The sequence below is a fragment of the Gymnogyps californianus genome, chromosome 12, assembly GCF_018139145.2.
Source record: "Gymnogyps californianus isolate 813 chromosome 12, ASM1813914v2, whole genome shotgun sequence".
In the NCBI taxonomy this organism is placed as follows: Eukaryota; Metazoa; Chordata; class Aves; order Accipitriformes; family Cathartidae; genus Gymnogyps; species Gymnogyps californianus.
The window spans coordinates 1,970,276-1,995,539 of record NC_059482.1 but is presented as its reverse complement, the minus strand read 5'-3'; the positions used below and the strand labels follow the sequence as shown (position 1 = coordinate 1,995,539).

The 25,264-nt window shown below is 51.7% G+C and overlaps 2 protein-coding genes across 7 annotated transcripts in view; both read left to right on the top strand.

Moving 5' to 3' along the window:
* Nucleotides 1-20,980, top strand: part of ZC3H18 (zinc finger CCCH-type containing 18) — a 50,171-nt gene extending 29,191 nt beyond the window's left edge. For 3 of the 6 annotated variants that reach the window (XM_050904291.1, XM_050904289.1, XM_050904286.1), the window contains 10 exons: nt 4,504-4,704; nt 5,763-5,888; nt 7,445-7,546; nt 9,305-9,448; nt 11,227-11,379; nt 13,473-13,633; nt 14,246-14,442; nt 15,619-15,715; nt 17,835-17,931; nt 20,093-20,980. In XM_050904291.1, coding sequence (XP_050760248.1) covers nt 4,504-4,704; nt 5,763-5,888; nt 7,445-7,546; nt 9,305-9,448; nt 11,227-11,379; nt 13,473-13,633; nt 14,246-14,442; nt 15,619-15,715; nt 17,835-17,931; nt 20,093-20,291 — 1,477 coding nt within the window. In that variant the 3' untranslated portion in view covers nt 20,292-20,980. The remainder of the gene's footprint in view (nt 1-4,503; nt 4,705-5,762; nt 5,889-7,444; nt 7,547-9,304; nt 9,449-11,226; nt 11,380-13,472; nt 13,634-14,245; nt 14,443-15,618; nt 15,716-17,834; nt 17,932-20,092) is intronic. The other 3 variants (XM_050904290.1, XM_050904287.1, XM_050904292.1) reach the window with 2 other exon arrangements.
* A 1,469-nt stretch (nt 20,981-22,449) lies between these two features.
* Nucleotides 22,450-24,880, top strand: IL17C (interleukin 17C). The gene is made up of 3 exons (XM_050904258.1): nt 22,450-22,497; nt 24,094-24,425; nt 24,631-24,880. The coding sequence occupies exons 1-3, from the start codon at nt 22,450-22,452 to the stop codon at nt 24,878-24,880; spliced, it is 630 nt and encodes a 209-aa protein (XP_050760215.1).
* The last annotated feature ends 384 nt before the right edge of the window (nt 24,881-25,264 follow it).

The window sequence follows — 25,264 nt, the reverse complement described above, 5'->3', positions numbered from 1 at the left end:
TCTTTCAGAAAATTGAGCTGTAACTGCCGGCCAAAACAGTAGCCCTGGAGCGAGGCTGACGTCACCGGTGACCGTGGGTGATAAGGTTTGCGTTACCTGTGGGAGCCGTGTCCCATGGGGAGGGGGAAGGAAGGAAGCGCTTTCCCCGGCAAGCTTATTTCCCCCTCTTAAGGTTAGAAATGCTTTGGTGTCATTTGCATAATACATGAGGAGGAAAACTTGAGCCGTGCGGCTCTGCTTTTCCCCCTCCAAATTCTTGTCGAATTCAGTGACATGCTTCAGACGGGGTTTATTTGGGAGCCGGAGCGCGTGCGGTTGGGAGCTGGCTGACCTACGCTGTGGTTTGCATTGCCAGCTGGAGCTGCCTTTGTTCCTCCTCTCATTGCCAAAGCCACGTTCAGCTTCAGTTCTCCGCTTGATTGCTGTAATTAAATTCCAGCCAAATACGCATTAACGTGTTCGTTCTGGAAAATAAAGCATTTAGTTATTTTAAGGTTAAAATGGGCTTCGGAAATAGCTAAGCTCTGCAGACCTTGCTCGTGCCCTGGTGACGCAGGATGCTGCTCCTCGGGGTTCTGGAAGGAAATTAAGCTGCTTTTGATCAGTCTGTCTTGTCAGTCGCTTTTACTCCCTCTGTAATTTTTTTTTAAACCTTGTGGCATGGGCTTACCTAATTAGGGAGTTAATTCTCAAATATTTGAAATGTTTCTTAAAAACTGGAATTTGGTGAAAAAGGAGACCGGGATTCACGTGTGTGCTTTGGTAGTGCATGACTTTTTTGCCAGCCACTCTCTGTGCCGAAAAGCGTTAGGTTTGCCTGCAGCGTGGACTGCACCAGCCTGGGTAACTGTGCTGGGCTGAGGATGAACACATATAAAGTGCCATGACCTGATTTCATGGCTCACCACCCCAAAGCAGCCAGGCTTCTTCTCTCCTTCCCTCCTCTGTTTGCTGTGGGTCAGCTCCTGCAGTTGTTGAGACCCTGCCATGGGCTGGGTGGACTTGCTGACCCAGCAGCAAACTACTTCTATTTTTTTTTTTTTTTTTTTCCCCTCTCCCTGTTGAATGAAGGAGTTGCTTTGGCACATAGAGCTCCAACAAGTGCCAGATCTAGCACAAGACGGGAAGGGAAAAATTACCCAGTTGTAAGAGTGAAAGTGAGGAGAAAGCCTCCCCCTTCTCAGGATCAAATACATCGCTCAACCCACCCAGCAAAGCAGCACCAGGAGCAGCTATCGTGTTCGGCGTAGCTCTGGGCACCCTTCCTGCCTGGGCTGGGCTGGGCTGGCAGCCACAGGCCGGTTGCCTGCTGCCTCTTCTCATCAGGCTTTCCGCTGCGAGCTTTACGGCTTCCTCTGCTTTCATCGCAGCAACTGCACGGTATCAGTATGCAGGAGTGAATTTGATTGAAACACCGACTGTTTTGTGGGCTGCTAGCCTTTAATAGTCTCTTCAGTGAAACTCGTACAGGCTGTAATTGAGATGTTAGTCTAAGGCGGATCGTGAGGATCTTGGCAGTTGCTCCGGCTTACTTTCAATTCTGACTCCTGAATTCCACTGAAGGAGATGAGCCAAGTGGCATCAGATACCAGTCCCTCGTATTAAGTTGAACAAGTTTATTTGGTGATGCTACATGTTGGGCACGCAGGTAGCTCTTGAGGAAAGCCTTTGAAAATGTCCTGACACGAGCATCATCTTTCTTTCTTGGCTATAGTATGGTAACATATTTACTGCTGAGTCAAAAAGCCAAAGCATATCCAGAAATGAGGCTTTCTGTTGTGGTTTTCCTGGGGAAAAAACCTTTCCTCCAGAAAGTGACTTCATTGAGAGAGAATTGCATCTAACCAGGTAATAGGTGCAAGTAATGAGATTTGCTTTCATAGTCATCTTTGCTCCAAGCTCGCGCCCAAGTTGTGGAGTTCAGCGTAAGTTGTTCCCACGTGGGGTTGGAGCTGAGGTCCAGTTCCCAGGATGTGGTGCTGTTGGACGTAAATGTGGGCCAGTTGGGTTGGTTTTTTTTTTTTTTTTGAGACACACACAGAGAATAAACTCTGTAGGAGACTTTTCTTTCTGAAAACCGTTGCAGGAGAGAGTTGAGCCTGGGGGGGGGCAAGGTCATTCATTAGTTGTTGGCTTTCACATTTGTCACCTTGGACACCGCAATGAAAAGCTGCTCAGCAGGCTTTATCCAGGTCTTGAGATGGATACTGCCTCTCTGCCCGCCTGTGCCAGCAGAATATTCCCCCTGTATCTCCCAAAGCATGCAGACTGCGGTCCCTCGGGAAGGGACATCAGAACAGGACGTAGTCTAGCGTTATTCACGAGCACCCTCGCATGGTGTTCTCCTCCTTTCTGCTGCTGTTTAGCCTGCTGCTTGATGCAAGGTGTGTAGGCTGTTCCCAGCCTTCTTTTTCTTCCTGCTTTGCATTTAGCTGCTTTGAAGATACTCCAGAGGTCAAGATGGCTTCAAAATGAGTTTGTACTACATCTGCTGGAATGAGAGCTTGACCCCGGCTACGACTATTTAGTGTTATCAGAGTATAAATAATAGATCCAGTCTATCTCAACCCCATATTCAGAGTCATGGTCTTCCTCTATGATTAGATACTCAGATATAGTTGTGGCTATAACATGGAAAACTACACCAACCCACCGCAAATAACATGTGCTGTGTTAAATAGCGTATGTTAGAGCAGCCCTGGAAAGGGTGATGATGCTAAATGAAGATGCTGGTGAATAATGCTGAGCCATAACTCTGCTTGGGACTCTCTTACTAGGCAGTCAGCAATTTTGTGTGCTAATACGTAAGCCTCCTCTTCTGAAGCTGGGATGAGATTTGTGGGAGAGGTGAACGTGAAAGAAGAGTTTCTCCTCCCATAAAATCCTGTATATACCAAGATAGATGTGGGACAAATTGTAAAATTGCTGTAGTTATATCAGGAAAGATAGGGAAAGAGTAGGACGCTGCACTGGACTTTAAAGTCAGCGTATACAAGTTCTGGAGTCAGGGAAGAGGTGAGAGGCCGTAGGAGTTTTAACTGTGTTGAGACTGTGTTTTAATACTGCCAAGCAAGGAGAAGATGAGACTTAGTGACTAGTGAAGCCTTCAAAGGGCAGAACAGGCTGCTAACGAAGAGCTTTAATTATCCTTTTGTCTGTTGAAAAAGTGTTGTGGCAAGAAACGCAGTCCGTAGAATTATTAGAAAACTTGGAGGTTGCTTTTTTATCTCAAAAGGTAGAGGAAGTTGTCTGGGGAGTGGTTGCTTCAGTCGTGTGACTAATGGGGTGGTACTGGCTGAACCCAGCAATGGAAGGTGCCTTTCCTCCCCCAAATTCTCAGAGTGAGAGGGTTCATTATTTTGAGAAAAGGAATACACGCCTCGTTGTACTGGTAATTTGATGAGTGCAACAGACTTCGTAAACCTTGAAGCAAGCACAAACTTTGCCTTAAACTCGAGGGAGAAGGTTGTAAGCAGGTAATTGAACAGTTGTGTGCGGGTTAGAGTAAGGGCGAGGGGAAATCCTGAGTTAAATCAGCCATAGATAAGAGAGGTAATAAAGTCTAGGCCTGAAGAAACTCATTCTGGAGTACTTAAGGAACTATCTGGTGCAGACGCTGAAAAGTTAGCCCTGAATTATTTTCAGAGGGTTGTAGGGGGGAACGGAAGCCCGGAGAACCAAAGCAAAAGGGGAAACGCAAGTAGAGCCCTTAAAAGGGAAGCGAGGAGATGGAGGGTATCTAGCCTGACTCGTCACATCTTCATGGTTATCAACAACAGGAGAGCACATGTTCGGTAGTGTTTATAAGCACCTAGAGGAGAATACGGTGATAAAACAGCCATTATGAATTGCTTTATGCTCAGCTGATGAGGTAACCATCCCCTTCGTAAGGGTAAAACCAGATCAATGTGTCTCGGCTGAGGAAAGGCTTGTGACACAGTCCCACGTGATGTTCTGACAACGGAACTGTAGGAGAGTAATTCAGGCTGAATCTCTTCTCTTAGTGCCTGCTGGTTGTTTCCAGCAGTTTTCTGTATTGAGATGGCGTTTCAGATGCACGCTCCAAGTCTGTCCTTAGTCTAGCTCTGTTTAGTATTTTCATTGCACTGAGGGCTGCCTACCAGGTTTGGGTTGCTCTAGCTACTTGGCATAGGCATAGGAGGAACCAGGTTTCCCGTTCCCCTCCCTGTGCTTGCATCCGCTCCTTGGAGGCCAAAAGCCAAAGCTGAAATCAGCTGGCAGGTCACTGCTTGGTCAGTGCGACAAAGTAGTTCACAAAACTTGCAGGTACTGCTGTTTTGAAGGGCTTGCAGCCACTGATTTACAAAATGATAGCTGTTCTAACCCTTCGTCACCCCAAAATGATGCGGAATATCCTGCAGTGGAGGCTAAGAGCTAGTACTGGTATGAAGGATGAATTTCTGAGATCTTTTCCTGGCCCTGTGTTTCTGTTAGCCTTACTATATAAAAAAGTCCCAGCTACTTAACTCCTCTGTTTTCCAGCCGTCAGCCTGAGCCACCAAAGAAGGAGAAGGAGGCAACCACAATTACCACCACTCAGTCGAAGAGAGCAGATGAATGGAAGGATCCCTGGCGCCGATCCAAGTCCCCCAAAAAGAAACTCGGCGTCTCCGTCTCTCCCAGCCGTGCGCGTAGGCGCCGAAAAACCTCTGCTTCTTCAGCGTCTGCTTCTGGCTCTTCAAGGTGAGTGAAGGCGAAGAGCGTGTCGCATCCGAGCCTTGTTAGTGTCTCAGGGAATGTGACACGACTCTTTCTTGTCGGTGGAAGATGTTGAGATGTTTGGGAAAGCAGTTCGAGGCTTGCTGCTCGGTAACAGCTATGGACACCAGCATATAAGTAGCAAGATGGAAGCCAAAGGGGGCACATAACTGTGGATGCTGTGATGTGATCTGTTGAAGAATAAGAAAAGACAGGTCCTTGGAAAAATCACTCTTCAGGGAAATTAGACTTGGAGGCAGTCCAGATGATTAGTACCTCACCTAGATGAAAACTGACCTTAACAGGAGCAGAAGGAGCTGGAAGCTGTAAAAATTGGAGCTTTTTCACTCCAGGAGTGCTGGGGGGATGAGGTGAGCCCGCTCCAGGAAGAACATGCTGATGCTACTGGGGAAGAACTGGGGTTGTGGAGGCTTGACAGAGCCTTAGAGGGCTGCAGTGGTGCTCGGAAACCAATGGGTGCAAGATAAAAAACACTTTTCAGAAAGAAGCTCCCCTGAATCCAGGGGAGTTGAGGCATAAGCTGGATCCATTTTCTTTAAACGCTTGAACTTGAAGCTCCTGGAAAGGGGGGGAAAAAGTATCAGCGAGGAATGAGGAACACACTGAATTGAAGATATGGATCTAAAAACCAAAGCCCTCCTGAAGTAGATAGCTTTTCTTGCTGGGATCACTGCACCTGAGATTTTTCTGTTTTCTCATACCTGTGTGACCCAACCTATCAGGGGATTGTCTGGTGAAAAGGCGTAAAATTGTGTGGAAGGAGTTCTCAAAAAGGGATGGAAAGTCATTAGCTAAAGGAGGGGAGGCCTATTCAAGGGCGCAAAGGGGGTAGCAACAATGGGATCCTCTCTAAAAGAAAAGGGGGGGGAGCAAGGAGAGGCTGTAGGCCTGACAGGTCACCAAGGAGACGGCAGGTAGTTTTTGGAGCAGTGTTTGAGAACTTGGGAAGAGTGTGCTGGAAACAAGACCTTGGTCTCAGAGGACTTCTCGAGAGGCGCTGAATTTTAATACTTTTCTTTCAGGTCCTCTTCTCGTTCATCCACCTATTCTGGTTCAGGTTCCTCGCGATCTCGTTCCAGATCATCATCTTACAGCTCTTACTCTAGTCGCTCTTCAAGACACAGCTCTTTCTCAGGCAGCAGGTCCAGGTAATGGCTTCTTGGATTTGAAAGTAATGGTATACTGTTTTCCAAACACTTGCTAGCAGCTACTTTTGCTGCTACTTAAAAGCAAATAGCCAACTCTTGAAATAAAACATTCAAACCACTTTCCTGAGTGAGGGAAATACGATAGACTGCAAGGCAGCCTGCTGGTTTGGTTGCTGAATGAAGCAGATATGTCAGCCACCCCCACCCACGAGTACCGTGCTGTTGTGGCTGGGCTGTTTCCCATGCCTGTGGTAGCTGAGCGGTTGTAGGAGCCTGGCTGAGATTAATGTTACCATCATTTGCATTTCATGATTGGAAGAAGTTACTGGCATCTCTTTTCTGTTGCACTGGAATTTCTATTTAAAGAGGCAAATCACATTTCTTTATTAAAGCAGTCCATGCAGTTGTGTCTTGTGATAGTCCTGACACTTCAAAGTAGCAATTCAGTGTCCCATGCTGATTAAACAGAGGCATGTTTATTACTCTGCCACTTCCTTGCCCCTGCAGACAGTTTCCCAAGTCTGGAATATGCACAGTAGGAGAACTGGCTCCCTAGATAGGCACCTCTTCAGAGCTGAAATCACACAGATACCCGGAGTGGATCACGCAGTTGATGGGAGTGCACAGTGTCACTTCTGGAGAGGTGGTTTCTCCTAGGAAAGGCTCAGGTGGGAGTTGATCTCGACGCAAGCACATACGTGTTTCTGGGGAGCAGGCTGACCTTCCGCCATCCACCCCATTTCAGGCTCTGTTCCTTGCAGGACAATGCCAGGCATAGGTGACACAGTTCCTTTAGCATGCCTCTCTCTGAAGGTAGGAGGGTGAGGAACACCCAAGTGCCTAACTGTTCTTCAGAAAGCCAGACACCTCGGTGACTGGCTTTCTGAAGAACGAGGCTGCAACAAGGGTACTTCCAGTCTTGGCAGCGGGGTGAATCACTTGAACGCCAGCATCTGGTGTGCTGTGTAAGTGGCTTGCTTCTTTGGTCAGTCCTGATCTTAGGAAACAGCTCTTGCCCTTTGATCTGTTGACTTTGATATACTCCACTTGATTTTTCTCCTTGTGTTCCAGAAATTACAGATATCCAGTTAGATGTATTTTTTGTGTCTTTCTCCCAAGATTTTTTTTTTTTGCTGCTGTTTAAAGGATAAACTGCACTAAGAGTTACAGGAACATAAAGCAGATTGAAACAAATCATGCTGAACTTGCAAGTCAAAATCCCACTTACTTTCCTGTAAACTTATTCTCCCTAAGGAGAATACAGAGAGTATGCAGAAAGCCTCAAGTGTTGGTGTGGAATACCTCAGAGTGCCCCTCTTGCAGCCGACCCTATTTTTTCCTTTTGTTTTCTACTTTTACCACTGGTCTGGTGACAGAAGTTAGTTTTATTGAACAGAGTCCAAATATAAAACTAGGATAAGCTCAGACCCACGGGGACTAGTTCCTGGGATGCAGTCGCTAGCCAAAGGAGGGAGTGGTGGCTAAATGCACCGAAAGCCAGGGAAGCCTTCTGCGGTCCCAGAGGCTGAGCTGAGTGATGTGTCCTTCCTTTCTAGATCACGGTCCTTCTCATCTTCACCTTCTCCTTCTCCAACACCGTCACCGCACAAGCCGCTTGCGAAGGCTAAAGGGGAGTTATTACCACCTCCTGGTAAAGGGTAAGGCTTCATCTCCATTTTGATAATGCAGCGCAGAAGAGGCTCCAAACAGTAGCCTAATCCCTGAGTCAGACCCTTCTGACCTGGTTGACAGTTTAAGGAAGAAATGGAAGATGCAAAATATGACCCACATAGAATAATGCTTGGCTTTGCATATTTAATTAAATGATGACACTTTCACTTATTAAATCCAAGTAAAACTGCACAGGTATCCTTAAGTATTATATAGAGTCACAGAATCATTTAGGTTGGAAAAGACCATTAAGATCGAGTCCAACAGTTAACCTAACACTACCAAGTCCACCACATCGAGGCCCCCCGTCATGTATACATGAGTGTTTAAACACATGCATGATTTACAATTTAAACATTCTGTATGTGCAGATATGTTTACACAGGAGCTATAAGAAAGTTTCATTCATTCCTCTACTGTAGCTTTAGTTAATGCACAGCCTTAGAATAAAGAAACGGTTCAGCCCCATCTACTTCTAACATTGGAGACAAATTAAAACAGTGTTATAGCTGTGAAACTGTTTTTGGCAGGTTATGCCAGCGCTCCTGCTCTTTTAAATAGTTGGAGTTGCTATTTCACAAACTCCTGTAATACATAGTAAATTGTGGATACGTTGGAGGGTGACACAACACTGTAGTGATATCACCTCTTTGAAGGTGACCTGCAAATAAATTACACTATGGGAATCCCCCTGAAGTCTCCCGAATATGGGACAATCCCATTTGCCACACTTCTTGTACCTTATTGACCTGCGGGTTGTTTTTTTTTTTTTTTTCTTCTCAACTCAGAGGGTTCAACCCTTTAAGGACACACTCTCCACCTGCAGCGATGTCTTTACAACCCTTCTAGCGCACAATGCAGTGCTGGTTTGGTAACACACGACACCAGCCAACAGCCTGCACTAGCATGGGGATCGTTTTCGCTGCGTAACATTGCACGCACGTAATCCTGTGTTCTGCAGGGGATGAAGGCAGATATTCTTAAGCACGAGAGGAGGAATTAACAGTCTCTATTTTTGTATGCAGAGAGCCACCTCCTCCCCAGTTAATAGTAGGCATGACATCAGCGCTGGGGATGTTGAGCAGTAACCAGCTATTTGAGCAGAGGTTGGAGTGCCCTGAGCCCAGAAGCGAGCAGCACTGAAGAGCCAAAGCGATTCCCATCTCGCGTAGTGGGTGCTAGATAAAGTGACAAAAACCTTGCGTAGCGGTCCTCTGCGATGGTGTCACCCGTTAAATGTTCTCCAGGGTAACGCGAGCCAAGGGACGAGTCCAAGGGACGTTTGCACCCACGGGCTCTTTTGCATCCCACTGATCTGTGTGATGGACTGAAAAAGAGTATTTTTGCATAAACTGTGTGCATTTGATTCTGAAGCCTGACCGGCAGATTTTAAGTAGGTGTATGTGTTTTGGATAGAAATGCACAGAATCAAATGGATAAGAAACAGCGATTCCACACAGTCTACTGCATTAGTTAATTTACAAGTGGAATGTCTCCAAAATTGGCTGTTGTATAGTGACTTGTCTCGGAAAAGGTGACCTGATTTAGAACATGGGAAACAGATCACTTTAGGGGAATCCGTATTGTTTGAGAGTGTTTTGGTGAAATAGCCATGTGTCTGTAGCTACAGTAATCTTATCTATGTAATATTTAGTCAACAACAAACATGAATGCATTTCATTGCTTTTGAGAATGTCTGTATCTACCGAATTTGATCAAGCACGTGAACATTTTAATTTTTGTAGTGAAAAATCTGTGAAGAAACTAGCTGCCCTTCCAGTCCCTCAGCCACTCACTAAAATTACAACAGCTGCACCGGAGCCAGCCAAACCAGGGGATAATCGAGAGGCAAGAAGGAAGGAACGTCAGACAAGGACTCCACCCAGGAGGTAAGAAAGCTGTGGGGTGGAGTGAGGCTTGATATCCTGGAAGATCGAGCAAATCCTGGGTTTCTCTCAGGAGTACCAACTACAAGGGCTCTTCGGTGTTAAAAGGAGAAATCTGTTTCCTGGGGCAGGAAGGAAATGGGAAGAGAGGGAAGGAGTTGGGGGTGAATGCTCGTGACTTGCCACAGCAAGTGGCTCCTGCCTCTGAAGGCTGGTTGGGGGATGAAGTACATGGAATCCATGAAATGTGCCAAAAGGCGGGGTCTGCAGTGCAAAAAAAAAAGGCATGTTTGGGAGCCGCTGGTTGTGGAGGCTGCACAGCAAGGAAGCAAAGGAGGTTTTCATCCGGAGAGCAGATCTGATGTGTTGGAGGGTCAAGATTTGTGGTGATGGGTTTGGGCCCTGTTTACTCTAAAGATGTGCCAGTAGGCAGGGAGTATTTCTTCTGTGTGGTCCCAGGAGCTGGTTCATCAGCATCCAGCAGTACTGCTGGAGGAGAGGAGGAAAAACTCCCCAGTACACAGCTTGCTGGCTCCCCTGCTCTACTTTCTCTTCCTGGCTTCGTCCTGTGTGACTAGTCTGAATGTTTCAAGTGTTTTCTGTCTGTCCTCTAATTGTTCTTGTTGTCTTTTTCTCCTCCCTTTGCATTTGAAATGAGAGAGGCTTCTGATGGTTTTCAAACAAGGAGCGTTTATCTGTATTTAAATATGTTTATCAGGCTTAATCCATTGTATTGTATTTAAAAAATGTTACAGGATAAATGCAGGTAGCATCGCCTGTTCTTGGAGGGACACCAAGTCAGCTAAGCACAGCTGAAATTCATCGTGCATCCTTCTTACATTAGACTTTTTGAAATAGCAGTATGATACCTGTGTGCCTAGTCTATGGAAGCAGTAGCTTGATGTGTAAGAAATGTATTTAATATAAAGGTCTGTCTTATGAGCACTGAGAATGTTTTATCCCTGCAGTAAGGCATATACGGTCTTCTTGGATCACTGGATGATGCTTTTATTAGCGTGTTTTGAAGATGGCTGTAAGTCTGTTTTCCGTGCAGGTTTTCAGGAGCATGCCGAGTCAATTCTTAATTTTGCACGGGATTACATCTCCTGATTCTTCCCAGTAACTAAAGAAAAGGCCTGGGCTGGGCAGTTATGTCTCCATAGGTGGAAACTGATCACGACAGTTTCTTTTCCCTAGAAACTCCATCAGTTCTGGTTTCCATTTCATTTTAACTAGTTAATAATAATCTTGGATTTCTTTAGTCACCTCCCCTTATTCTTTATTCCAGCCTTGCGTTTTTTTTCATGCTTATACCCACAGAAACCCCACTGTCCTACGCTCTCCCTGCTGTGCAAATGACAAAACAGCTCTATTTATGTTAGTACTGGTGTGTTAGTCACAAAAAATGTGTATGATTATTTGTATAGCCTGAAATACAAGGTAGTCCCACTGTGTTATGCAGTTAGCAATTTTTCTTTGTAGGAAGCATTTGCTCCTGGTATCAGTACAGGATTAAGGTGCTTTAGCTCATTCTTTGCCTGGCTCTCATTAGCATTATTCAGTCTTGCATAAAACATCTACTGTTCAGAAAACAGATGCTTCCTCGGGACTGGGAACGCAAAGTTGAGAAGAACATCTGAAACAATTACATTTGCAAAGCACCAGTCTTATATACAACACAGGACAACGGCATCATGCTCAAACTGCCCCGAAACGGTTTCTTCTAACCCCGTTTCACGGTGGAGCGCAGTGAGGTGAGGATGTCATTTGCTGTCTTGCAGGCGGACTGTCAGCGGCAGCATCAGTGGCAGTGCCAGCAGCTACAGTGGTTCCAGTTCCCGATCTAGGTCCTTGTCTCGGTCTCTCTCCAGATCTCATTCCAGATCATCGTCTGCCTCAGTCTCCCACTCCCCATCTGGGTCCAGGAAATCCAGGTACAGCCTCGACCCTTCATAACCTTTGTTGAAGTAGGAGGAGATTATAACTATGCTTAACTGTTGCGGTTTCTTGCAGCAAAAGCTCTCTCTAGCTTCAAGTATCAGAAGCTATAGGTAACTGGGACATGAAACAAGATTGGGTTTTTGTGTGTGGTACAACATTGGTAGCGCCCGTGTGCTTATTCAAGGAAATAATGTCATGTGTGCCGAACTGCCCATTTTTACCTAAATTATGACCAAAACATCTCCTTATGGCCAGACTGATCCCACATCTGAATTTATTTACAAGTTAACAGTTTCAGGCTACGGAGCTTTGCTCTTCTAAACCTCTACTACCTCTGGTTACTGAATGTCCTTAGGGAAGATGCTTGGCCTGTCAGGAGGGTAGGTCAGAAAATACCTAAAAGGCCCAGCTAATGATATTTTTACTGTGCTGGCAAAGTTGCATGGCCAGTTCCCTTTGTGCTTAGCCCCAAGTGAATAGTTATATGGCTGTTAGTCTGCGGGATTTGTAAACGGCTAACTCCCTCCAGTAAAGAGTCATGAAATAAACCCCTTTCAAGTCTTTCATTCGGGTTTTTTGCATCTGTTCACACACAGGAATCCCTGAAACCTCGCAGGCAGCCTTGACGCTTCACTGTGATACAGATTTAAAAGCAGACCAGTAGTGTAAAACTAGTGGATTAAGTAGGACTTGGCTCTGACCAGCGTAATTCACATATCTGAACTCTGTGAAACTCCAGGGTTCAACATCCGCATTATTTTACGGAAATACAAACTTGTTTACTACATGCTTGTCGCATTCATCAGATCAGGCAGGGGTGATGCAAGAGAGGTTCAGAGAGCGCTCGGGCACGCTGGCTCTGCGCTGCCCTGCCATACGGGGCTTGAGAGGAGAAGATGGAAAAAACTTAACGCGGCTGTTGCGTGTGTGGCACTGGGGCTGTGCTTGCTGCTTTTACAGGTGTGTGGGAAAGGGGGAAACATAGGAAATACAGCGTGTGCCCAAACCAGATTTGCTGTCACTACCTTGTAGCCAGGAGCTTTCCTGGAGAAAGAGTTTCTGGCTCATCCAGTCGCCGTTGCAACAGTCCATGCGACCTCTCAAAACTCGTCTCTGTCAGGATGCCAGCGGGTAGAGACTTTGCAGCTCGTTCCAGGGCTGGTCTGTGCTGAAGCTGCCGCAGCCCATTCAGTCTTGCTTGCTTCCAGCAAGTGAGCTTGGACCTTGCTGGCAGGGCAGTTGCTGGAGCGCAGAAGTCGGAGTGGCCTGCAGAACCTGCTGGAGAGGCTGCCTAAATATTCATGTAGTTAGCGTACGCCTGGTCCCGCGTGGCGGCGGCTGCGATGCCAGCCGGCTCCCAGCTAGCTGGGATTTTTGGAGCCGCTTCAGTAGCGAAGCTGCGGTGGTGGCGTGCCCCTGAAGGGAAGTCTGGTGCGTAGCCCTGTATTTTTGTCTGATACATTTCGAAGTAGAAAGTCTTCCTTAAATGAATATAATGATTGTCTGACATTTTTAATGTTGTGAATTCATTAGGAGATAGCCATCTTAAGGCATTATTAGAAGATAGCCATCTTATAGGCATCTTCCCTGTCATTATCAGTCGTGACAGCATGGGCATCCTCCAAACAGGCAACTGGGCTCTCCTGTACCCTGGGGAGCTGGGCAGGAGCTGTGGGCTGTAGGATTTCAGGGCTTTTAAAGCCTCCATGAATAAATAAATGTGTGCCAAACAACAAAAACATTGCCAGGGAATCCTTGACGTGAGCCATAACACTGACCTGTACATGATAGCGCACACCCTGCTTTCACTTTTTGTTTACCTGGGGAAACAGTGACCTGTTTACATGTTGCCTTAATCCTGTTTATAAATAAACAGTACTTTCTAGACTTGCATCTAACACGTTTGGGATTTTTCATGTCATCTGCACCCCAGGAGACACAGCCTTTGTCTCTTCCTGGTTCTTGCCTGCCTTAACAGCTTTCTGACATCCCAGCCATGCAGCGGAATTGAAACAAAGGTGTCTGTCTCATCGCTGCCTGGTTCTCGTTACATTTGTGACTGTAACGGACTGTTGGCTCTTTCCAGGTCCCTGAGCGTGAGCAGCGTTTCTTCTGTCTCTAGTGCCTCCTCTAGCAGCAGCTCTGTACGCAGCGCCGACTCTGAAGACATGTACGCGGACTTGGCCAGTCCTGTTTCCTCAGCCAGCTCCCGATCCCCAACCCCAGCGCAGCAGAAGAAAGGTAGAGGTACCTGGTTTGGTATTTTTCTTCTCCAAGGGGTCCTGGGAAAAGAAGGGGGGAGCGGAGATCTGCATACAGCTTGCTTGGTGGTACTATGGGCTCCAGGAAAATTGTTCAGCAGAGGCCGACGCTTGTGGCTGGCGTAGACTAGGGGAGCCCAGAGGCTTCACCTGAGGAGCGTGAGACCATGGAGAAGGGAGGCTGTGGAGCAAATATACATTCGCATCCTTCCATCCATGTGTCTCTGGCTGTAAAGATGCCTTTTCCTGCTTGGGAGTTCTGCCTGATGCCCCCTCTCTTACCTTGTTCTCTTTCACCCTTGCGAGGTGATGCTAACTCTTGTGGACGACTCCAGTATCATGTTGCTCTTCCTCTGTTCTCTTTAGACCGTAGCAGAGTTGGCAGCAAGAGCCTTTTGTTCTTTGTCTTTTATGTTAAGCGTCCTCTCTGCGGAAATTCTGGTTTCCTGAATCTTTTAACCTTGGGGCCACGTGCTGTGCTAACTGGTGTGGGCTTTTTCAGTCCCTGGAGCAGCATCCTCTTGCCCTGCCCTCCAAAGGGAGGGCAGGCGAAAGGAATCGGTCGCAAGTCACTGCATCTGCGCTCTGGTTTCAACAGGAAAGTCAAAAAAAGAAGATAGCGCTAAAGAGGAGAAGCGGAAACGGGATGTGCCCGCTCAGCTCCTGAAATCAGCCAAGCCCACCCAGGGGAGCAAATCGCAGCAGCTCCTCCAGACCCAGCAGCCCTCAGCCCCCCAGTCTCAGCAAGGGGGCTTCAGCGCTCACAAAGAGATCAAACTGACGCTCTTGAATAAGGTGAGAGGTGGGTGGATGCGATTCCCTCCGCACGGAGGGGGTCCGAGGAGCGGATGGGATGGATACTGGTGCTCGGGGTTGGCGGAAGGGGAGCTCCAGGCTCCGTGCTGTCGGGATGAGCTCAGCCGGGTAGGTCTGCAGCTGGGATTGAAGGGCGGCAGACAGAACCAGTCTGGCAGCACACACCCTGTGGTGGCTTGAGTTTGGGACTGTGTTGGCGGCTCCCCTGGGGCACATTCCTGCTGCAGCTTCAAGGGCTCTTCCCCGCTTTCTCGAAGGCTGCAGCCGGAGCACGGAGGCGAAGGCGTGCGCGGCGCAGTGCCACATGCGCTGGGACCTTGCCCACTTGAAAGCGTGCTCCCCGCACGCTTCCGAGCGAGCTCTCCTCCCACTGCCCGCTCTGGAGCAAACTGCTGACGAGTCATTAACTGAGTCAGGAGGTAAAAGTGGCAATTGCCTCGCCTTTCTGGGGTGCCTGCCACCAGCCACGCTTCCCGCGGGGAGCCTGGCTCTTTCCCCTTTACGACTGAGCCCGATGCCCCAGTTTGGTGCCTTCGGCTGAGATTGCAATCCAGATCATGTGGGAGAGTTCGGCCTCGCGGGGTTTTGTGCCGGAGCAGGGTGTTGGCCCCAGTCACGTGGGTAGGTTCCTGTTTTTGAAGCGTTAATTTTTTTTTCTGACAGTCCAAATTCCCCATTGCACTCTGAGGCCGCAGTTTTCTCTACTTCCCTGTGCTGTGACGTGAGATGCCTTTATCAAGTCTGTGAAGCATGCTCCATGGGGAGGAGTATGCAATTACGCATAACTACCGGCTGGCATGGTCGGATCCTGGAAGAAGGCACGGCTCCACATGCCTCCTTGACATTTGCTATCCTTGGTGCTGCTGAAAAAAAACTCTACAAAATGCTGCTGTTTTCCCGTTTCTGACAATTACGAAAATAGCACAGCGTTAGCCCCAGTGCCGGAGGAGGTTGCCGTTTGCTTACGGTGGTAGGGGAATTACATGGTGCCAGTGATGGCTGGGACTGGTATGCACAAAGAGTTTAATAGGAGACGCACTCGCATGAGCCAGCCGGCACATCACGGGCACCCGTCACAGGAAATATCTGTGCCTGCTTCCCTCCCCAGAGGGAAGTGGCTGCTCAGCTCTGTTGTCTGTTTTAATTCTATTTCAGGGAGCTGACAAAGGAAGCAGGAAGAGATACGAGCCGGCAGACAAAGACAGGCCGACCTCTCCTCCAGCCAAACGGGCGAACCTGTCACCTGACAGAGGTGAGGCATCAGCCATCCCAGGGACTCCTGGCCTGGCTGGGTTCCTGCTCTGCCGCTCGAGGCGGTGCTTCAGCGACAAATGTCCCATGAAAGTCTCTGCTGCAAGAGTCCACTTGCTGGAGAGGTTAATTGCAGGCATGTGTCCTTCCAAAACTTCAGAGTGTGCGATTGCCACCAGATAACGCGGGCGTATTAGGCTGTCCTGCTGCAAAAACACGGTAGAGGTGAGACGCTCCGGTTTGTGAAGTAAGCGAGGTGAGGTCAGCCCTGGGCAGGCCAAACCCGGCCTTGCCTAGCTGTCTTGTGGCGCACGTTGCGAGTACCTTGGCTCCACTATGTCTGTGTTAAGTCCACTGCAAAAAAAAAAAAAGCAAGCCCTCGCTTTGAAGACACAGCGTGCTCATCTCTGCTGTAGGTACACATCCATCCCACAGCGGCCTCCTCTTCTCTAGTAATGTCACTGGACGTGGCTGTGGAAGCCATTGGGTTTTTCCTTACTGTATCCCGGGGTCTTCGCTGCCTTGTATTTCAGCGCATCGCAATGGATCTTAGTCCTCCTGACAGAAAAGCTTGTGGCAGTGCTTAGAAAGGGAGCACGGGCTGCCAAGGCTCCGGGATGGATGCAGTAATTGGCTAGATCACCCGTCCTGCGAAATGAGATGATTTCCCCACTTCTGTGTGACACAATCTGATCTGCCCGGTATGTTTAGAAAGACATGGGCTTTCCAAGTGTTCTCCTGTGTCTGAATCCTCAGCAGCAGTATGAGCACCTCGGGAAAGCTGAGCTAGTGAGCCGCATCGAGAGGGACCTAAATGCCATGCTCCGGCTTCTGCTGTCGCCGCTGAAAAACAAAGCAGGGGGGAGTCGTCAGCCAGAGGTGCCTGGTTTTGACGTACAAGCCAGCACTGACACGTGATGTTGTTTTCCCTGTTGTCTCGGCTGTAGGTGTATCTTGTTGACTCTGGGTGCCAGCCAGGAAAAATTTCTGTGCTAATAGCCTGGTTGCATTCGACTCATGCAAAGGCAGCATGGAAGGGACTGGGTGAGGTTGAAGTTCACTGGGATCTAGTTCACAACTACTGCTGAGCTGCAGACAAATGAATGGGCCGCCCTAGCAAACTGTACTGATTTTATAGATACACAGATGTAGATGTAATTCTATGCTTTATTTGTTGTCTATACGTTATAAAGCATTTTTAAGCAGTAGCAAATGGGTCACAAGCCCTGAAGGCAACTCAGCCTCACCTCACAGTGGCGAGCGTACCCTTGACCGAATTGGGACGGAGCAAGAGGCACTCTCCAACGTGCAGCTTGCGCTCCAGCGTCCCGGCGCAAAGCTGGTCGGTGTTTGTGCCCTGAGTCTCGCTTCCCTGGACTGTAACCTTGCTGTGATCAGACCTGCAGCTATAGTTGCCTCTCTGCACGCTGGGATGGCAGCGGTTGGGAAACCCACTGCAGCAAAACTGGACAATGCTGCTGCAGGACCCCAGCGGGCTTCCTACCACCCACAAGTCCCCACAGCAGCTCCGTTCGGGCAGGGCACGACGGTTCAGTCCGTGCTGAACAAACACGGGGGTGATGCTGCTCGTGGATTGGCCCCAGCTGGCTCCGAAAGCAGCAGAGCTGCACTCGCCCAGCACTCTTTAAGCCAATACACCCTGTTATCTGGCCAGCGCGGAGCCAGCTCGGGTGCCGCTGTACACCCATTGCGCACAAACCAGATGATCTGCCGGGGGATAATGGAGCACTGACTCAGTCCTCAAGGGCTGGCCCTGCCCCGCAGGTTTGCAAGCAAAGCACGGCCTAAAAGTGCAGTGGAGGAGCCTTGTTCCAGCAGCCGGAGGGTGAGGAGAGGGCCGGTGCGGCTCCCCGCGGGTGATATTTTGTACAGCTGACCATGGGGCACAGCCTTGACTAGCTTTTCTGCTCCCTGTGAAGACGGGGTGCGCAACAGCGTAGGTTCCTTTTTCTGGCTGCTGCTGGACTTGGCCTTTGGTTGGCGTGATCTGGTCGGTCTCAAGAGAGCATCCGTACACTGCTGAGATGGTATGGTAGGCAGGGTAGCGACCCGTACCTTGGCGATGAGCGAGAACATCTCACCTTTTCTTCTCCCGATAGGCTCTCGCGACAGGAAGGCAACCGGGAGACTCTCTTCACCCAAGCAAGAGCGACAGAGGGGCCAGAACCCGAAACCTTCTCCTGCGCAGACAGACAGGTCGGTGCCCGCTTGTTCTCATGGGTCTCTTGTGGGCCAGGCTGGGGCTCGCAGTTCTCCAGCGGTTCAGTCCCTCCTCTCGGGGCAGCTCTGAGGCTCTCTGGCCGTAGTTTCCAGTTGCCATGGAGGCACAGTGAGAGGAAGGACGCGAAGCTCGCTGGGCAGGAGCCAGAGGTGCTCAGGGGTTCACGCCGAAGCCACCGGCTAAGCCGTTCCAGCTCAGAAACGAGCAGAAGCCTGGGGGTTTTCTTGAGGTCAGTCCCAGCAAGAGGAGCCAACTGGGTTAGGTGCAAGCTCAGTCATGCCAGTGCCTCTGCCTCTCGCTAGCGCTGCATAGTGCTAATGAGAAAGAAAGTACAACCCCTCCAGCCCGCTGCTGAGCTCCTTGTGGCACCTGGCTCGGGTGCCCGATTCCCTTTCTTTCATAGCCTGGCATACCCTCAGCTACTCGTTTTGCTGCTGTGAGATGTTAAAATGTGGCCCCTGCACAAGAGTGAAAGGTGACTAGCCCGGGCTTTGTGCCTTTCCGTCCCCTCTGGTGACAGGTGACCAGCTCATGTCCGATTTCTTGGCAGTCTGCACCCGCTGCTCTGCTGGGAATATCCCATTGCGGAACTGGATGTGTGGCTCCAGGGGCCTTGGGCTGTGCTCTGCTCACGGCCCTTTGGCTAAAGGGTTGTGGAGCACCTTCTGCAGCACACCTAAAGCTTCCTCGGTCCTCCTTGCCCGTAGCCAGCCGGCGCTGCTTTGCATTTCTCTAGTGTCATCTCTCCGAGGATCTCTGTGAGCAAACGGACGGAGCCCTGTCCCGCACCCCTGTGTTCCTTGGCTGGCAGGACTCATGTCATCCCCTCTCCCCAGCCTGGGGCACGAGCGAGCCTCAATTTCTGTGTGTCAGAGTCTTCCCAAACCAAAACCTAGCCCTTGATGCCACAGCCCTGTCCTCCTTCAGGCCCTGAGGTCCTATTTCCTAGCAGTGAAGAGGAACCTCAGCCTTTCCAGGCTTGTGGTGTTGACCGCATCCTTGGTTCTTGACCCTCTTCTGCCTGCTGCTGTTCGGGTTGGCAGTGTCGCGTGGTGGGTTCAACGTGCCCCATGCCCAGGCACAAGGGTAGTTAAGGACACACTGGGTGTCTCTAGGACAGCCGAACGATAAGTCTGTGTCCTCTTTTGAACTCCTTGGCGTTGTTTGGGTCATACTTGCACAGCCCCGCTTCTCTTAAGTGTAGTACGGAAGGCTGCAAGCGGCGTTAACGGAGGGGATGGTGACTCCCACTGCTGACATCTGGCAGCAGCAGTGGCGCAGGCTTTCCCAAATGGTCCAAGTCATTAGAAGGAGCTAGCCAAGGCTCGGACTGCGCCTTCGGCTCGTTACCGAGCTAGCAGCACTGCAAAACCCCGGCAGGCTTGTGATTGATGCCGCTCCGCTTCCCGGTCCTGTCATCCTTGTCCCGCCGTAAGGGGAAGCGGTTGCCTGCGGTGGGAAAAGCCACAGGCCGCTTGCTTCCAGCCCCGGTCACAGCCCGATCCAGGAAAAGCCACTGCTGCCAGCGATGGGGACCGGGTGGCCCCCGTCCTCCTCATGCGGGGCCAGCCAGGCTCCCCACGTGCAGGGGAGGGGAGCATTCCCCCAGCTTTGCTTTGCTCTCGCAGCGACGGCTTCGGACTGCAGCAAAGCAGAACCGGAGTGCAGCGCTGGGTGTTTGCGAGCTCTCCGCAGCTGCCAGACCCGCACTGCGAGACCCAGCGGCATCGCAGGGCAGGGGCTGTCAGGATTTGAGACCATGGGGGTTCTCCAGGGCTGTCCTGCACTTACCCGTGATGCTCTCCCCTCTTTGCTTGTATGACCGTGAGCTCCCTTGCACGTATTCTTCCCCCAGCAAGCTGCTCGGAACAGCCAGCGCGGCCCTTGGGGGTTGCTGTCGTGGTGGCCGTGGCACCGAGTTTAAATTTCAGGATCCCCCGGGAGCAGCTGATCTTTTACTGTTTCAGACCGTTTTCCAACCCCAGGCCTCACGTCTTGAACCTGTTTTCTTCCACCGGCGCTTAGAATGATGCTTTCTGCTGGTGCAGATGCCGATGGGGTTTGTTTCCAGCACGGGGTGCTGCCGGCGAGCACCCTCTCACCACCCTCTCCTCTCTCTCTCTCTCTCCCTGCCAGGAAACGCCAGCTGTCACCTCAGTCCAAGAGCTCCAGCAAAGTCACGAGCGTACCGGGCAAAGCCTCCGAGCCGGGCCCCACGGGCGCCAAGGCGGGCAAATCCAGCACCCTGTCACGACGGGAGGAGCTCCTGAAGCAGCTCAAGGCGGTGGAAGATGCCATCGCTCGCAAGCGGGCCAAAATCCCGGGGAAAGTATAGTGGGCCGTGCGCGGAGCGCCGCTCTGCCCCTTAGTGACTGTTCATGTTTTTATAAATAGTGTAAAAGCGGCCACTTTGGGATTTTGCAGTTCTGTCTTATTTTGGCTGCGATTCTTTTTAAAAAAAAAAACCACACAAAAAAAAAAAATATTGAAGTTTTGTCAGCTGAGATGCCCGTGACGACTCGCTCCGGCTCCCGAAGGGCGAGCGGGGCCAGCCCCTGGCTCTGCCGCCGCCGGTTCCATGTAAATTATGCACAGAGGACTCCAGCCCCGTCGGATGCTTCACTATTCCTCTCTTTCTCTCTGCCCTCTCCTCTTTGCTAGCCTTGAGTTGTATTCTCCTAGTTAGCCCTGCTGTGTGTTGAGTGTCTTCAGCAATGCAGTTCTATATACTGTGTAACGAGAGAACCGAAAACTGCTGTGAACTGCTGGCAACATCACCTTCTCCCCCTGCCCTCCCCTCCCCAGGAACAAAAATATATATATATTCTTGACTAAAGTCTGATTGGGAAAATGACCTGTCTTTTATTTTAAGCATCGGATTGTTTTAGTTGATTTAAAAGGAGCCCTGAAGGTGTTGTGGGGATGTCTGTCTAACAAGGAGGGTCCTTTTTCCTTCCCCCCCTCCCCTTTTTTTTTTTTTTTTTTGAGGGATCTCCCTGAAATAAAGTATTTTGATAACCACTTCTTCCTTTCTCTACTCTTCTCTGCATCCCCTATCCTCCCTCTCCCTTGCCTTGGGGGGGTCTGTCCTCTCCCCACCCCCAAGCTTTGAGCTGTGTTATTTATTTTGAATAATATATGACCCTGTGGCCGCACTGACTCCGCTGCTGGCACAAGCGGCCCCGTGGAGCTGGAAGAGCCGCTGCATCTCTCAGGGGAGCACCGCATCCCTCGCTGCAGGTGCCTGGTGCCCCTGAGCTTCCCCCACCCTGTGAACCCCCAGCGCCGTCGGATCTCCAAGCCTGCAGCCCCACCCTGCTCTTCGCACCCAGTATTAAACCAGTATCCCACTGGTATTAAGTGTTAGCGGGGGGCTCTGCAGCCTGTGCCGTAGCTGACTTCACCTGGTGTAATCTGGGGGTGCCCCTGGGCTCATCCAGACTTTTGGGGGTCCCTGCTCCCCCCTTGCACGCTGCTGTGGGGAGGCTCTGTGTACCTTGTCCCTACCTGCTCAGGGTGCGTGGCACCCCATAAAGTCACCCCCAAAACGGTGCAAATCCCATCTTTCTGGTAAAAGACTAAAGCGTGGCCGTGCCTCGTCGTGCAGCTGCTTTCCCACATGCTTTCCCCCCCAGTACCATGCTTCCTGCTATACTGGGACCACTGGGCAGCTGGAGCCCTGACCCTAAATCCTTTCCCTGCGCACCAAAGGTGCTGAGCCCGTGGTGCAGCGTGGCACGTACAGTGCTGGCAGGGTGCCGCGGTCCAGGCGAGCCCCCTCGGTGCTGAGCAGGGAGCGCCGGTGAGCCCAAGCCCGGTGAGCCCAAGCCCGGTTTTCCAGCGGGATGGGATAGGAGGGGGCTCATTGAAGGATAACGGGGTTTTGGAAGGATAACAGGGATATGGAACAGAGAAGGGGAAAAATAAACCCAACAAACCCCTCTCCTCATCCCCGAACCAGCTCCTCCGGTCCCACCGCATCCTCCCTTCTCTGCTCAGCACCATCATCCTGACTTTAAGCCTCCGACATCCGTCGTCGGTGCTGGATCGGGAAGCATCAGATGGGATAGACGCAGCGCCTTTAGCCCTTTTTCCAGGGTTGCCTAATTGGGGATTTCTCTTCTGGCAACCCCTCGGGGGGGGGAATGTGACGGTGAGATCACCGTCGGGCTTACGCAACGGGGCTATGGGATCCTGTCTCCGTGGGTCGCGGGAGGGTTGGGGTGCTGGTGGACGGGCACCCAGGGCATCCAGAGGATGCCCTGGGTGCCCGTCCACCAGCACCCCAACCCTCCCGCGACTCGAACCGCACAGTCTACGCCCATCACCAGCGCATCAGGGCAGCCAAACTGATGGACACCACCTTCCCTAGAAGTTTATGCGTGTCCATCCCCATCCGTCATCATCCCGGTTTTCCCCACCACCACCCCCCAAATTTGGGGATATCAAGGAGTTGATTTCCGGGCTGGAACACGCTGGGTTGAGAAGGAAGTATGACGGCCCGCGGGGAGGAGGAAGGCAGCCGGAGCTGGAGTTTCCAGGTGTGTGTGTATGTATGTGTGTGTGTGTGTGTGTGTGTGTGTGTGTATACATCACCTGCCCGAGCCCTATATAAAGGCGGCGGCGGCGGCGGTGCTGCCACTCGGCCGCCCGCATCCCCGGGGTAGCAGTTCGGAAGGGTGTCCCCCCCCACCCACCCACCCACCCTCACCGTGCTTCCGCACCCTTTGACGCCCACCTGATGGTAACACCGCGCCTGGGTGGGTGGGTGGGTGGGGGTGAGCTGCATGGGGGGGGGTGCGAGCGGCGTGGGGTGGGACTGCTGGCAGCCAAGATGGGGTGAGAGCGTGTGTGCACGGGGCGGAAGGGGTGCTTTGGGGGGGGTTGTGCCATGTGCATTGGGTGGGGGGAGTGGGTGCACACATATGTGCGTGTGCACGTGTGTGTGTGCATATGGGCTCCCCAGCTGGAGGGGTGGAAACGTGAAGGCTGGTGGGTGCTGCTCTGTGTGCGTGTGTAGATGCACACGTGCTGGTGATGCGTGTGTCCGTACACATCAGGCTGGCGGTGCGTGTGGACATGTGTGTGCTGCTGGTTTTGCACATGTGTATATACGTGTGTGCTGGTATGTGGGGGAGTATAGCGCTCTATACGTGTAAGGGCTGGCCAGTGTTGTAGGTGCACGGCTCGATGCACATACACTGGTGACGTGTGTCTTTCTGGCTGGCGTGTGTGTCTGTGTGCACATGGAAGGGTAGTTCAGTTGTATGCATGTGTGCTGGTAATATGTGTGTGTGTTTGCACATATGCATATGTCCATGTGCATGTATGCATATGTGCTGTTACCGCTGTGTGGGTGTGTAGCTGCACACAGGCTGATACCGCTTTGTGTGTGCATGTACAGACACACACACACATCTGTGTGTATGTGCATGGGAGGGTAGTGTGGGGCATGTATGTGTATAGATCTGCTTGTATATATGCACGTGTGTGCGCACATACACATACATACTGGTACATGTGTGTGTGTGTTACGCACATGTGCTGGTATCTTTACGTGTGCATGCACATGTGCTGGCACTCCGGGCGCCTGTGCTGATCCTGCGTGTGTGTTTGTGCGTAGCTGCATGTGTGCTGGCGCTCTGTCTGTGTGCATATACAGGTATTCGCTGTGTCTGCGTGGGTGTATATAGATGTACATATGTGTGCGTGTGTATATGTACAGGTATTCTCTGCGTATGTATAGCTGTATATGTGTGTGCTGGTGCTGTGTGTGTGTGTACATGCATGCACATATTTGTGCTACTGCTTTAGGGGTGGGGGTGTACGTACACGTGTGCTGGGACTCTGTGTGTGTGTGCACACACGTGTGCTAATGCTCTGGGTGCCGGTGCATGTGTGGGTGCAGGCTCATGCTTTTGAGGAGGGGTGCGCAGGCACACGTGTGCTGGGTGCTCTGCCTGTCAAAGCCCCCTGGGGTTGAGGGGGCTGTGAGCTCACCCCTAAGGGACCCCTGGGAGGGGGGGTGCTGCGGGTCCCCGCACCGGGCTGCATCCCCAGGAGGGCAGGGGATGGGTGCCAGGGCAGGGTGCCATGCTGGGTGCAAGTCTCTCCCTTTGACCCGGGCTCTCGTGCAGGGCTGGCTCGGTGCCCTGGCGCTGCTGGGCGCCCTGGCCCTGTGCCGCGGCCTGCGCCGTCCCGGCAGCCCCCCGCACCACCCCCACGTCCACTGCTACAGCGCGGGCGAGCTGCGGGACGGCGAAGCCCCCGCGCATCTCCTGGGCCGCAGCCTGCGCTGGGACCACTACGTGCCGGTGCAGCTGGTGCCGCAGCTGGAGCGCTTGCAGGAGGCCACCGCTGGCCACCGCCGCCACCGCCGCCACCGCGAGCGTGCCTGCCCCGCGCTGCAGCTCCGCGCTGGCCTCCACAGCGAGCCCAACGAGCGCTCCATCTCCCCGTGGCGCTACCGGTGAGTGTCCCCCACCCAGGACCCCCCCTCAACGCCATGCTGGCTGCTGCGCCGTGCCTCAGTTTCCCTGAGCATCCCTCACCTGCTGCTTCCCGGGGGCATCCCTGTTGCCTGCCCGGAGGGGTTGATCCCAACATGGGGTGACTTGGGGGGGCACAGGGGAAGGGGCTCACTGACTGTGCCCCCCCCCTTCCCTCGCCGGCAGCATCGATGAGGATGAGAACCGCTACCCGCGCAAGCTGGCCTTCGCCGAGTGCCTCTGCAGCGGCTGCGTGGACGTCAAGACGGGTCGGGAGACGACGTCGCTCAACTCGGTGGCCATCCACCAGACCATGATGGTCCTGCGGCGCAAACCATGCCCACGTCCCACCGGCCCCGGCCTCGTCACCTTCGAGGTGGACTACATCAGGGTGCCGGTGGGCTGCACCTGCGTCCTGCCCCGCACCGGGCGCTGAGACCCCCACCCCAGCTCCCATGGAGCCCCGTAACGTGACCGTGTCACCGCATCCACCCCCACCCGTGCTTGTTTTAGAGCACCCACTTGCCCCCCCCTTATTATTTATGAGTTATTTATGAGCCTTGCTGCTGGGGGACTTTTTTTAACCCATATTTATTGCTGACACACACCCCCTCCCCTGCCAAGGCTGCGACTCCGGGTCCAGCATCACCCCACCGTGCCCGAGGCCCTGCGGCCAGACCCCGCAAACACTGCCCGGGGGGTCGAGGGGGGGCTCGCTGGTTATTTATTCCCCCGCAAAGCTATTTATTGTCTCCTCTATACGTGCTATTTAATGCTGGCACCGTGCAGCCTGCAAATAAAGGCTGACACCCCCTCCCAG